Source organism: Pomacea canaliculata, linkage group LG13 (assembly GCF_003073045.1).
Source record: "Pomacea canaliculata isolate SZHN2017 linkage group LG13, ASM307304v1, whole genome shotgun sequence".
Classification (NCBI taxonomy): Eukaryota; Metazoa; Mollusca; class Gastropoda; order Architaenioglossa; family Ampullariidae; genus Pomacea; species Pomacea canaliculata.
In genome coordinates, this window is record NC_037602.1 from 18,459,953 (window position 1) to 18,474,463 (window position 14,511).

General features: G+C 37.8%; 3 protein-coding genes across 4 annotated transcripts; 2 read left to right on the forward strand and 1 right to left on the reverse strand.

Moving 5' to 3' along the window:
* The first annotated feature begins 1,600 nt into the window (after positions 1-1,600).
* Positions 1,601-4,217, forward strand: LOC112553713 (cytochrome c oxidase subunit 5A, mitochondrial-like). Its single transcript, XM_025221111.1, has 5 exons — positions 1,601-1,761; positions 2,114-2,244; positions 3,136-3,240; positions 3,485-3,636; positions 4,032-4,217. The coding sequence occupies exons 1-4, from the start codon at positions 1,683-1,685 to the stop codon at positions 3,629-3,631; spliced, it is 462 nt and encodes a 153-aa protein (XP_025076896.1). The 5' UTR covers positions 1,601-1,682; the 3' UTR covers positions 3,632-3,636; positions 4,032-4,217.
* A 275-nt stretch (positions 4,218-4,492) lies between these two features.
* Positions 4,493-8,820, reverse strand: LOC112553712 (STI1-like protein). Of its 2 annotated transcripts, none has more exons than XM_025221109.1 (8): positions 8,673-8,820; positions 7,745-7,954; positions 6,760-6,828; positions 6,511-6,595; positions 6,140-6,240; positions 5,717-5,787; positions 5,473-5,531; positions 4,493-5,132 (listed from the first exon to the last, which is right to left on the reverse strand). In XM_025221109.1, the coding sequence occupies exons 1-8, from the start codon at positions 8,682-8,684 to the stop codon at positions 5,020-5,022; spliced, it is 720 nt and encodes a 239-aa protein (XP_025076894.1). In that variant the 5' UTR covers positions 8,685-8,820; the 3' UTR covers positions 4,493-5,019. The 2 variants fall into 2 exon arrangements, with proteins under 2 accessions (XP_025076894.1, XP_025076895.1); XM_025221110.1 differs by having other exon boundaries at positions 8,559-8,684.
* Positions 8,821-9,333: 513 nt separating this feature from the next.
* LOC112553710 (tRNA modification GTPase GTPBP3, mitochondrial-like) lies at positions 9,334-14,149 on the forward strand. Its single transcript, XM_025221106.1, has 8 exons — positions 9,334-9,937; positions 10,676-10,811; positions 10,988-11,141; positions 11,485-11,557; positions 11,841-11,984; positions 12,171-12,336; positions 12,828-13,289; positions 13,869-14,149. Exons 1-8 carry the CDS (start codon positions 9,658-9,660, stop codon positions 14,101-14,103), a joined length of 1,650 nt encoding a protein of 549 aa, XP_025076891.1. The 5' UTR covers positions 9,334-9,657; the 3' UTR covers positions 14,104-14,149.
* The last annotated feature ends 362 nt before the right edge of the window (positions 14,150-14,511 follow it).

Consider the following 14,511-nt stretch of genomic DNA (forward strand, 5'->3'; position numbering starts at 1 on the left):
TCCTGGACAACTGAATACAAATCACGGACGTGGATATTAGTTCGTGATACAAATCGTTGCGTCCAGGTATTTATTCCTGTGCCTGTCGATGGCACCGGCAAAGGGAGAAACATTATACCTATCTCACTCACAGGTTGAGACTCAACTCCCACCTCTATGCTCTGACCAGAAGTCGGACCTCGTGTCCCGCTGAATCGGGCGGAACGCCCAATGTCCCGCTTTCTGGAAGTCCATCAAATGTCCCGGTTGTTTTAAAAATCTGAATACCGTACTGATACGCCCCCCCCCCCCCCACTTTTTGGGCGTTTTTTGTCGGTGACGACACCATCTTCTTCCCGCTTTCGCTCCCGAAACGTCTGGTCACCTTACTCTGACCCCGCACCTAGAGGTGATTTCCCACCGTCGGGGGAGAGGGAAGGGAAAGAAACACGAATACCCTTAGACCTCCCTCCCCCCACGATAGCCATCCCCACGAATATGTGCCACATACAGATCACTGGCTATAGTGTCCCTAGATAAGATCTGAACCAAGCACCTCTTATTACAATGGTGACAAGAGTGTTTTAAACTCTACACTGCCAGACGTCACGACCACTTCTTCCCATCCCACTGACCCACTGCCTTTGTCTTCATTTCGTCTGGACCGCCGATAGAACTCCTCTCATTACAGCAAACCCTGTCTCCGGGCAGTCAGCTATGGCAGTTGTTCTCAAAGTGTGGTCCGCGGACGTAAGTCAGGTGGTCCGCGGCTGACAGTCGTTATATGTCAGCAAAGTGATGTTTAAAGTGCTGCATTCCTCGCATTAATATTTTAATTATAAAGAACGAGGTACGTAGTTTTATGTCAACTTATTACTCGGCTACTGTCACAGAAGTACATTTAGTTTTGAATTGTAATAATTGTAATAAAACAAATGCGGCAATTTAAATTTGAAATTCATAGTACAAAGGGATTTTAGGCCTTGGTGGTCCGCCATATTTTTTACTTAAGTAAAGTGGTCCGAACTACTGATCAGGGTCGACCCTCCAATGTAGCATCAACTATTGTCTAAAAGCACGAAATTATCATACTCTCTACATCATTACATTATTTACAGTTTTTCTCATACATCCCCGTGTGCCATGATGCAGATTAGAGATATCTTTGACCAGGGACTGCACGGTCTGCGCTCGACCACGTTCAGTTCACTCGATCTGGCAGCACAAGACGACCACGTACCACTGTTGGTACTGTAACCGGACTGACCACGAACTAATACGTCCATGGACTGACGACGTCCCTCGCTAATGCTGAATACCGTGGATTAAGGGGTGGAAGAGGATGCGGGGTAGAGGGAACAAGCACTGTCAGCGGTACCCGCTGCAGAACTGCTTTTCATACGCAGACTACATTATCCAAGAAAAAAAGTAGAAGAAAAGGAACATTCTGCATTAAGAAGTTTTAAAAACGTCAATGCAATGTTGGGTAGCTCTTTTATTTTTCATTAAGTTAATCTTGCTTAAAATTCCGTCCCCAAATCCACTGAGCTACGTATTTAATCTGATGTCACGGACTTTCGTATCGGGTCCGGTCTGAAACCATTTACCAATCCACGTTTGTAACAGATTGTACTTCCTGTTCCGGTTTATACCGATTGATAGTTCATCGGCAAGGACAAGAGGGTCATAACAGTCTCAAAATCATGCTTCGGCTTACGCAAAGATTGTCGTCCACTTTACAGTGTGTCTCCCGGTGTGCTTTACTGCAAAACCCCGCAGCTGGTAGGTTGTAAAGATTGAACAGTTATTGTTTTGGACTGTATTATAACATATCTTCGCATTGTTGCCGCCATTCCGCACAGCTGAAGGCGTCACGTCGTGTAGAGGTGACAAGTATAGCGAGGTGTTTTGGGAAGATTCAGCATAAAGCCTGGTAACAATGTGGTCGTAAGCCAGCTAGTTTTTTATGGTAAATTTCATGTTACTTCAAGCTTATTGTACCCGGAAATAGTAATAATAATACTGTAAGAGCTCCTCCCCTCTATATCAGTTTGGGTGTTAGGATGCTATTATCACTTGCAGATTTTTAAAAAGATGATATGATATTTTAAAATAATGTTGCTTTTGTCATTAGCTGCTGTGGCAGTGCGTCAGAAGCATGGCAAAGTGGAGAGTGACGAGGCATTTGATGCTAGATATGAAAGTTTTTTCAACCGATCCGATATTGATGGCTGGGAGATCAGGAAAGCCATGAATGACCTACAGGTATACCCGGTGGTGTTTTTTTTTTCCTTTTTTTTTTGTGCAAACAATAATTCTTAGAATCTCAAATTTTTCTGTATGTAGATTAAGTGACTTTTTGTAATGTAACCAATGTTGATATTGCAAACATATCTGGGTATTTTGTTACGGAATGGTTAAAACTGAGAAGGGGTTATAACACTAACATGGTCAGGCATTTCTTAGGAACAAGTATTTTAGTCATTTAAGAGGAAGTAAACATATGTCATTGAGTATAGGAATAGTAAATATTTGTTGTGAGCTGAAAATAACTTTATGAGAGCTCACAACACATTTTCTTAGGTTGTTTTGAATGTGATGACAACCCTCAGCCCTAATTCTATCCCCCCCCCTCCCCTTTTACTTTTTGTAAAAAAGTAGCATGGCATTGTGAGCCCCCCTCAAATTGTACCGTAAGCTGAAAAATTAAGACAACAAACCGAAGTAACAGTATTCATGAAAATGAAACTGCCAGTTGTTTTAATAATTCAGATGCTTTTAATGATTCTTACTGTCATGAAGAAGTCGTCTAACACTTGTATGTTTGAAATTAAATATTAACTTGTGAACTGTGGGAGTGTTTTCATATTACTGTATTTTGTTTGTTTTTTTTAGTTAAGCCTGACCATAAAGTAAAAAATATAATTATATTGTTATTGAAAATATGTTTGTACATAAAGCTCGCCTTGAAGTTCAACAAGAAAACTATTAGCTTTCATGGTTTCCTGGTAGGAAAAAGATATTTTATCTTTGAAAATGGCTCTTTTTAAGAGATACAGAATATTTACATTTGTGAATTTAATATCTTGTGCTGCTATAATTGAAAGTTTGATGTTAGTTCTAAAGTCCATTTCTTTGAATTGGTATCTTAAATAGGGTGAAGATCTGGTGCCAGAACCAAAAATTATCATTGCTGCTATGAAAGCCTGCCGACGTGTGAATGACTATGCCCTTGCTGTCAGGTATCTGGAGGCTATTCAGGTGAGTTCCATTTCCCCAGTCAATATTGTGTTTTGCTTTTGTAAGGTCAGTACTTACAGACATAGCACCTTGCAAAGCAGGATGAGTGCATTTCTTGATTGCTACATTCACAAATCTGCATTTTGCCAGGTATTATTATAATGCTGAAACTTGTGCTCCTTACCAGGTAGCTTCCAGCATGTTTGTCTGGTTGTGATCTGTCTCACCCCTGTGCAACATTGCTGCAGATGTTTCTATTTTCCAGGACAAATGTGGTGGTCGCGTGAAGGAAGTGTGGCCATACATCAAGCAGGAAATCAAACCTACACTAGATGAGCTAGGCATACTCACTCCTGAAGAGATGGGTTATGATAGACCTGAGCTGGCTCTCAAGGATGTATATGATATGTAGACATGGTACTGTTCCTTTCACACAATCTTATTTTCTTAAAGGCAGAACTTCTCTTGGGTGGCTTTTAAAATGGTATGGCTTGGGTGAGGGAAAGTAGGAGCACCCTCGGGATAGTAACTGGAGATATTTGTCCGCAAGTTGTCAGCACCACATGTACTCCAACCTTTCCTCGTACTGGGGAAACTATTCTCTTGCAATGGTCCATAGAAGTTCCACCTTTAATCATCACATTTCAGTATAAATAGCAGATTTTTACAATCTAAGGGGAAGCAGATACAAAAAGTTTGATGCTGGTGTATATTATACGGGTATTTAAAAAAAATCTTGAATTCATAATAAACTACTCGGTTGCCACACAGTCTTTCATATTCCATTTATGTTGATTTCATTTTCTTTCCAGATCTATAATTCCCCAAGATCAAGAAGAGTAGACAACCTAATAGTTGTGAGAAAGCAAGTTTTCTCCTGACCAGTTTGACATCTTAAGATAACAGATATGAATGATAACGAAGTGTTGCAGACTTTTATTTTGTAAATAAGGTCATTGAAATTGAATTGCACATTAAAAGTACCGTGTGAGTTCTTGCATCTGCTTTGTTTTAATTTAATTTGATTGAACAAATTTTATTTATTGATGGGTTTTTTGGTTTTGTTTTTGCAATAACCTGCACAATGCGCCCATTTCTTGACCTGCAAGTGAAAGTGCATTGCTATAGCTATGGGAGTGAGGAAGAAATATGTCCAGCAATGATTATTTTTCATCACAGGAGTTTGTATTTATGCAAGCAGATAGCATGCACCGCAAACAGCTTGACGTTCCTGCCTAGGTCTGCCAAAAGTCACTGCTCACACTTCAATTACAAGTATATATAAAATATTTATTGCTTGCAATTTCTTTCACAATTCATTTCATCCTTTACAAACAGATCAACAGAGCTAGAGATGACCTTCAAACTGTTCAGTTAATCATTTGTTTAAAAATGCCCAAAACACTGCAATGTTTGGAATTCTTTCTGCACTGATTATGCTGTGATGTGCAGCTATTACAAAAAAACAGTACAATTAAAAATTAAGTGCATGAAAGGAAGTTGAGCTAAATTACAAAGTATAAAGACAACACAGCTAGCATGTTGTAATGAAAATGGAGTAAAATTCTGTACATGAGCAGCACATGGTCATGATCTTCCAAACATATCCAATATAATCTTCAGCTTTTTGATAAACACATCTTGATGAAATTCAAATATATTGAAAAGGCAGTAATTTGGACCCACATCATAAGTCTGATTATACAATAATCGAACAATAGCACCATCTGCCTCGCCTAAGCATTAAGGCCACAATAGGGATAATGCAGATCACAGAAAGCACCTTTTTTTGCACCATGATCAGCTCTTCCCCATGCGATAACGTCTTTTCGCAGCTGAACTACCACCCTTTTTGGTGGAGTTTGAACCTGACTGGCTATGGTCCTCTTCATTTTTAGTTCTTGCTCCCATCTCTGGAATGAAAAAGTGAACGTGTTCTTTAACAAAGCTGACATGAAAATTGGTAAAACACTAACAATGAAGTGTTAAGAGTATTAAATGTTGACTGCACGGATCTTTTTTTTTTTTTCTGTGACAAAGTGTAAACTTCCCCAATCCCTCCATGCCATAAGTTGCCAAGGAAACAGTGCAGCGCCACAGATGCTGACATTGTATACTCTGACACCTTCAATCTTGAAAATGCAAGCTGGCCAAGCATTATCATTTATAAGATTCACTTTTTAAAACCACATTACTCCTAATAAGTGTTCGGATTTGTTCTTTTTCAGATTGTTTTCACAAAAAAATACTTACCACCAAGCAAATCAATTGGAGGATCCAGAAGGGATGACCTCTGAGAAGTTATCATGTACCTGATAAAATAAACAAAATCTTGAAACTGGCATTGAGCATAAGAAATAATAAGACAAAATTTACGCTACATCATATGAAGGTTTTAATGAGCTCAGCAATTAGTTTCTAATTTCTTACACATCTCTCGTGCAGTTTCAAGCAGAACTAGTAATGACAAGGTTTGTTAAACTCAAAATACGCTCACCTGTAAGCCTTAAACATACCAAACCCTATAAGGGCAAATGCTGACACCAGGAGACCTTGGACAAAAATGCTCTGCAAACACAAATTATATACTAAAAGTGCTGGTTCATTCTGAAATATCTTACCAACAGATATAAGGTGTCAATGAATTTTACATGATAGTTAATCCTTGATAAAAGCTTGTAAAGGATATAATAAACATGAGACATTGTCAGTTACTAATTAATGTTAAACTGCTTCATTCAATAAACCCTATTTATCATAAATACATAAACACAAGCAGTAGCCCAGACCTTGTCTGTTCTGCCTTCTTTTTATTTACTAAACCTTGCTTTGAAATCAGAGATTTTTGTCTGTAGATTTGTAAAAATTATATCTATAGCTTCTGCGTTCAGTGGTTAAAATCCTCAAAAAAAGACATTACTTGAAGACTAGGCTTTTGTGTCAAGAGCTGATCTGCTAGTACCACCAGCAGTCCGACTCCAACACCACCTGCAGTGAACACAATGGGCCGCCGAGCTGCCTCTGCACAAATCATATTCATTGATGATTTGCTGCATAGGTTTTGTTCCTTTCACTTAATCATTTTAGCAACTTTATTTAAATGTTTGTCCCTTTCATAGTAATTTACGAAAATCCCTTAAGATTTGTTATGTTGCTTTTGGTAACTGATTTTCACAAATCGGTGCAAATTGATGATTAAGGCAAAAAGAAACTCTTGACCGTTCATCAGATTTTCTCACATTATGAACTGGTTTCTTTTACGGTCAAGAATCATTAAGCAATGTATCTCACCTCGCTTTTCTCTAATGATTTCTTTGTTGGTCTTCGAGATAGCTGACTGGATGGATTCATCGGTGGGATCAAGTAGGAGTGCTTGCTGAAAAATGTTAAACATTACTGGCTGCAGAAACTCTAAGCATGTAATCATATTACTGAAATGTTATTCAGTCAGCTGCAAATTCTGAACAGAGGAGAAAAAACCCAGGGGATGTTTATGTAGGTGTACTTTGTACACAGAGAGAAGAAAAAGTATGTACTTACCCTGTAAGACATGAGTGCCATAGAATACTGGCATGCTGCAAATTCAACTTCTCCTTTTCTGTAAAATCCCTAAGGAAATAGAGCAATATTATTCTACTGTTGTAGACAGCATCAATCTTTGGTATGTAAACCACACATAGCTGATAGAAGCAAACTCAGTATATCAATTATACTGATGTCAATAGAATTTATATCACTGATACTTTTTTTAGGCAAACTATTTTAGGTATTCTAAACAGTACTGAGCGGTAAGGTCATTCATTGCAAGAATGCCATAAAGGTTTTCAAGATCATAATTGCTGTTTCTGTAGATGTTCCTAGACATATTATACCTTTAATAAGGTGAAACAATATCAAATCATGCCTGTGAATATAAATGTGATCACAAAACATCTCAGACCAAGAAGCAAGCACAACTAAAATTGTAAACATAACTGTTCCCATATTTGCACTTAACTAAAACTTAAATCCTTACACCCTAATAACTACTTCAATGGTAGTTCTCAAAAACTATATCAACATTCTAGATCTGCAAAAAGAAAAGGCAATGGCAGCTCCTATTCACATTATAACGGCACAGCACAGAGCACTGACAACTTCTATACCAGGCTGTCAGTTTAACATAGTCCTGAAGACTTCTAAATTTTTGTCTCCATTCGGACACATATCTTCTGATGTCAGGTAGCAAATGCTTTCATCCTTGGAGGTAGATGCAACTGTAATGATAACAAGTTTTACCTACAGGTAAGGAGATGTATATTTTGATAACCATTTCTGCATTTGACAGTACCTGATGTAGCCAAAGTGTGGAGTTGACAAATTCCGATTGTCCAGCCTCCCACTATATTTATCCTCTGTGTAGCTATTTCACTTGTGAATAAGAAAGTACAATAACTAATAAACACTTAAATAAGCCAACTAAAACAGGACTTCCATCAAAGTTCTTCGTGTGTGTGTGTGAACAATCAGCACAATGTTTTCTCACCTTTGGCCAGCTTGGCTGGAGTTTGATGGTTTGATTGGCATCTTCAAGAGCCAGGTAGTACTGGTCAAGCTTAAGAAATGCGTACGAGCGGTTGCTGTAAAGAAGGTGGTTACTTGGTTCGAGTTTGATGGCATGTGTGTAGTGAAGAATGGCTTCTGCTGGCACACCTTTCTTCATGGCTGCATTTCCTTGTTCTTTCAGCTGTTCTGCCTGAATGATGAAAAATAATGAATAAATGCCAGTTGGTGGGTTACTGCAGTCTTAATTTTGTTGGACACTTGCAACATGTAAGACATCAACTCATGAAAAAGTCTGTGTATGGTTGTAATGTTTTGTCTTTCAGAAGGTATATGTCTCTGAATGTGTTTATTTGCATGCATATAGAAGTGTATCATAGCCAATAGCAGCTCATAGTTTCCCATAGTGATTGTTAATATATCCTCTGTTAATGTCTAAATTAACTCTCATCCTTTTTTGAGTGAGGCATTACACAGTAATGAGCACTCTCAATTCACCCCACTCTGCTTCGTGCCTACAAACCACCCACATAGCACTACTAAATTTGTTTAATATCTCTCTCCTTAAATGATTATATGAACTGAAGTATCAGTAAATATTAATTGCGTCTATTTAGACATGTGATTCTACAGTGTATCAGGGTCAATAATAATCATTAATTACATATCATTATCCACGTCAACATGTAAAATTGAAATTAACACATTTTAATCAGATTGATTGCGCAACAGCTACTGTGCCAGAGTTTCGTCGGATTGGGCAAGAACTTGATTGTGGTAGAGAATTTATGTATAGCCTGTTTAATGCACTACGGCGCATGACCATATGCTCATGACAGCCCTGAACATTACGAGCATGCTTTTAATGTTTTGTCGCATGCCCTGTATGCTGTTAGCGGCCAAAAACAAACCTGCGATTTCATCGTCGTCAAAGCACAACGGGATGCTACTCTACTACGTAATGACCCCGCTGCGATCGAAGGACTCTGCGGTGGAGTGATGCGTAGGACCGCATCACGGTCTAAGGGATGCTATCCACTGCTCGATTAATCTTCTAAGCGAAGAAGAGTTGTCACCCCATCGTTAAAACATACACGTTTTAAAACTTTATTTTATACTTTATGTGATTAAAATCGTCTGTATTCTCTCCTTTGCCATTTACAGAACTATCTGCATTAATTACTGGCTGATAACGGAGGTAGTAGATATCCACTGTTGTTGCAAAAATAACTGAACAAGTTGACACCCACCCGCGTCTTTTGGAAAGTGTGTAGAGAACACTTTTCTCGAGGCCAGCCTTTTTGTGTCCATCTCCTCTCCTTGTCACTTTTTTAAATACCTTTTCTCAACCCCCATAGAGTATGACAAATGACCAACTTTATTCATCCCATTGGTAAATTATTACATGGGATGTGTGCTCTTAAGAAAAATAAAATTCTCGACTACTTCGACTCGCAAGGGTAGCGAACCAATGTTCTAACACTCGGTTATCTGCTCCCCCATCTCAGGTAGCTGAGACCCTGCAAGTTGCAGTGACATTCACATCAAAGACTTGATTCCTTTTTTTTCTTTCTTTCTTTTTTTTTTTTTTTTAGTCACTGTACATTGACAACAGAGGTTCGACCACAAACTTGTATTACACGTCCGTGGTTCAACGCTACCATGACTTCGTTTGGGTGGTTGGTGCCGCAGTTACATCCCTTCATGTGGGAACCACGAGATCGTCAAAATATAAAGTTTAAAGCGGTGATGGCATAACAAATTATCAGCTTTCTATAATTTTATTCAAAACATTACATTCACTTCTTCGCTCAGCCGAGGAAAATCAGTCATTGTGACAATTAATTTTATTTTCACGTAACAATTTTACTCGGATGTCAACAAAGTCAAACAACGATGATGTTTCGTCAAATAATGAGACTAACATTAAGAAGCAAATCGACCTTATTTCAGTCCTATTCAACTAAGACAGGCTCCACGGTGTTTGCATTGTCGTCTGGACATGGGCGATGCGGTGTTGCCGTTATCCGGGTGTCGGGACCATCCTCATCGGAGGCAGTGAAAACGTTGTGCGGAAAGACGAAGTTACCACATCCACGACTTGCATCGTTGCAGAGATTGATTGATCCGTCAACGAGTGAAGTCATCGACAGAGGCATTGTACTGTGGTTTCCAGGTTAGAGGAGAAGTATTAAGATTAAGTGTGTACTTACGTGTTTGTTCATATTCTCACATTTGTACATATTTTCACAACAGACAAGTGTATAAGTGTGTATATTTCGTGCTTTTTCATATTAAGCTTAACAGAAAATACAATTACTTCATTTGCATCGGACATAAATAAAGTTTGTGCTGAGTAAAGTAAGGCCAGAGATAATTCGAGCACAAAACCAAACAAATAAAATAAACGTAATTTCACAAAACCTGTGCATAGTTATTTTCTTTCATAATTTTCTGAAATTTTTTTAAATTATGAAATTATTTTTGAAAATAAATCAAGTTTAACAAGTTAAAAACTAAATAATTGATAATGAAAATAAAGTTATGATCGAAATTATTGACTTAAAACAATTTTATTTTCATTATCAATTAATTTATATTTTAATGTGTTATATCATTTTTTTTTCCTTCTTAGCTAATTAAGATTATCAGCTTAAATATTTAACAAGACCAGGTCTGGGCTGGAACCCACAGAGAAGGTGCAGGGTTGGGAGACTCAGACAGACATGGAGGAGAGCAGCTGACATGACATGGTCCCAGCTGGAGAGGGACACCCAGAACTGGATCTGATGGCGTGGGGTAGTTGCGGCCCTATGCTCGACTAGAAATATGAAGAAGTTTAATATCATGAAACTTCTAATAAGTCTCATGAAAATATATTTTCATAGTACTCATTGAATTTTTATGTACACAGGACCAGCAAGTTTTACGGGAGAAGACTGTGCAGAGTTTCATGTGCATGGGGGCACAGCAGTAGTTACAGCCATACTGGATGCCCTTGGCTCATTGCCAGGATTACACCATGCAGCTCCAGGAGATTTTGCCAGAAGGTTTTAGGATTTACAAGTTATTTTATGTAAAGTGAAGTCAGCATAATTAAAAGAAGTTAAAAGAAGGAAATTGTTTAAACAAAAATAACTGGGCATTATAGTCCCTTGAGTTTATGTACATAGCAGGACTGCTTTCCTTGACTGTGATGATTTCCCTTTATATTTGACTGTTTCAGAGCCTTCTTGAATGGCAAGATGGGTTTGACAGAAGTAGAAGGACTAGGGGACCTTATCAATGCTGAAACAGAAGCACAGCGAAGACAGGCTATTCGTCAGATGGAGGGTGACCTTGGTAACATTTATTCAGACTGGCGAAATAGAATTCTAAAAGTATGCAATATCTATTTTTATTTTTAGTAGCAATTTTTGTCACAGAAAATTTGTTCTTGCATATGCAATCTGATTTTCCATGTTTTTATGTGATGCTTATACAGCTATAGTCATTTGGATGTTAACTGACACAGAACTAATGTTTGTGATGGTGCCAAGTACTACTTTGTATTTAGAATAAAGTAAAACAAGGTTGGGACTTCAGAAAATGTATTTGGAGATTAAACAGTTTTATTTACATTGAGTTCATTGTATTTGACAGCTTTTAGCATTTATAGATGAAGACAGTTTTCAGTTTTTCACAATTTTTAAGGCTACTTTGGATATTGTACTATTATTTCAGTGTCTTGCTAATGTAGAAGCCTTCATTGATTTTGATGAGGAAGAAAACATTGAAGAAGATGCTATGAAAATAGGTATCTGTTTAAAAGCTCATTGTCTGTTTTATGTGCATGTACTTCTTCATCACTATAGAGAACAGTTTTCAGTCAACATTGTTTCCATTGGGTGTTTATGAATCTCAGGGATGCCCCACCCATTTCTTAACGCAACTACAAGTTTAAATCTTCTGAAGTTATAAAACAGATTTTCTTCGGTGGTCAATTTGATGGTTAAGATCCTAAACAGTATTATCTCCTTTTACAGCATAGAGACCTTATTCTGTGACCTCACTTGAAAAAACAATATTTCATTTTTCAGCAACTGTGGAAGTAGAGAAAGTCAGCAAAGAAGTAGAGCATCATCTGGCAGACAATCGACGTGGAGAACGACTACGAGAAGGGGTTCACGTTGCAATTATTGGAGCACCTAATGTTGGCAAAAGCAGTCTCCTGAACATGCTTTGTTTGTATTAAATCACAACACTTAAGCTTTTCATTTTTTCATATTAGGTATACTCTGTATTTCATCGAAGAAGATTAATTTTAAAGTAAATTGCATGAAGTTCTAGTTTGCTATAAAACTATAAATAAGTTTCAGACAACTGCAAAACTTCAAAAATTTACTGCTTATGCTGTCTTCTGTTGAAAGGCAGACGACCAGCAGCCATTGTATCTCCTATCGCTGGCACAACTCGAGATGTTGTGGAGACAGCAATCAATTTCACTGGCTATCCAGTGCTGCTGAGTGATACAGCTGGGCTAAGGGAGACAACCGATATTATAGAAAAAGAAGGTGTTAAGCGAGCTCTGGACAGGTCACACATTTTTTCCTATGATTTCTTGTTTAAATTATCTGCTTTACCATGCAAAGACACTTATTTGGAACTTCAGGCATTATGTAAAAAATATACCGAGAGAGAGGTTACACCATCTGCTGTCTGAAAATATACCATTTTAGTCATATGGGATAATACTGCAAAAATTTTGAGTCAGTAACAACTTAGCATATCTAATACAGCAGTAAATGCATACAGTAATCACAGAATGTTTTGTTTGTGCACTCACATGTAGCGATAAATTGAATCTTCACAGCAGACTTTTGTTCAAAAACCATGGCTTTAGTCAAGACCAGAACTGATTAATTTCTTGAAATGCTGAAAAATAGATTGCTTTGCATTGTTCATTTTAGACTTTTGGTCGGCTTCTTTTTTCATCTCTTTATCCTGCAGTGAGCATATTTGTTACTAGCATTATTATAAGAGTAGTATGCATCATTCTTATTCATATGACACTCTTTACCTTTCAGAGCACAAAAGGCAGATCTTAAAGTGTTGATGATGGATGCAACAAACGTCATCAACACCAAATCTCCTCACTCAAAATGGTCAGAGTATATACTAGACCATATGGTCTGCCTCGGCATTCCAGCAACCACTTTGCAAAACTTTGATCAAAGCTCACCAAACACAGAATACATGAACAGTGGACAGTTTCTTGAAACAAAGAAAAGTTCATCGCCTCCTGCACAGGACATGCATCCAGACCAGGAATCTGTGTCTAGGGAGGTACTTGACCAAAGTGGGGATGAAGATCCAGCTTTGAACAGTGTGATTGTTGCAATTAACAAGAGTGATTTGTTGTCAGAGAAAGAACGGACACTGCTACCCTCCTCCAAAGACGCTAAATGTCCTGTTTGCATTTTATCCTGTAGCACGTCTGAAGGACTGGATGCATTTACAGCTTTGCTGGCAGATCAAGTAAAAGATTTGTAAGTTTTTTTTTTTTTCATGTTTCTAGCCCTGTTGAGATTCAAAGAAATTAGGAGAAGTGAATTCATTTTAAAATGCAGTGTAGTCTTGACTCTCATAAATTATAATTAAATTATATTGATGGTTGTATCTAAATGTTTACATATTGCTGTTGCCTCGACTTTTATGCTGATGTTGAAAGTTCGTGCTTAACATCTGTTTCATTGCTTTAAGTTTCTTTATATTATTTATATTTATTATTTCCATATGACATACATGTGTGTGTGTGTATTACTCTGAAGTCTGATCAGCTACTTAGTATTATGCCCAGTAAACACTAAGAGATTCTGCAGTATACAAGTTATTTATATTATTATTAGTTGGAGCAGTAGTGTATTAGTAGTACATGAAGAGAACCTACACAAGGCATTCAGAATTATTCATGTGGTCAGAGTAAATTGTCAATACGCTTAACTTAGCTTATTTTGAATCTTCACGAGAAAGTGATGTCGATTGATGACTGAAGCTCGGTCAACGATATCAGTCGATTTGTAGATATGGTGTGTTCACAATTTTTATAAAAGTCTTCCTTCTTCTAGGTGTGGAGATCCTTTAGCTAGTAGCCCTACTCTCACTCAAGTTCGACATCGTGCTCATTTGAAACTGTGTCATCAGCACCTGGTTAGGTACCAGTCACACGTCAGTAGCCAGAACACAGTGCTAGCTGCTGAAGCATTGAGGCGTGCCTTGAGGGAGCTGGGCCAAATAACTGGAACAGTGTCTGTGGAAGATGTTTTGGATGTAATATTTAAAGATTTTTGCATTGGGAAATGATTCAAAATATGTGTGTATTAAAGAATCTCAACAGGACAAACTAGGAGGTTTGATATTTTTACTGTGTTGAGCGACTTATGTTCTGGTTATTAAAAAAAACCTGTATATTGGTTTCATAAAGACTTATAACACATCAGTTTGTTTCACTGCATTTCAAGCATACATGGAATCATTTGTAGTAATCAAACCTGGACAAGACTGTGAAAGATAAAGTCTAGCTACATCAGCCATAGACAAATGAGAATCAATCCAGGCAATTTTCTTAAGTTCCACCACAAATAGAGCTGACATGAAATTGCATAGAGTGTTTGGTCAAGAAGCACACCCAAGTAATTCAAGGAAGATTTCAAGGGTTGGGCCCCAGTTTCTTTAGGAGCAGTGTTTCAACAGCCTGCTTGAGCTGACGAG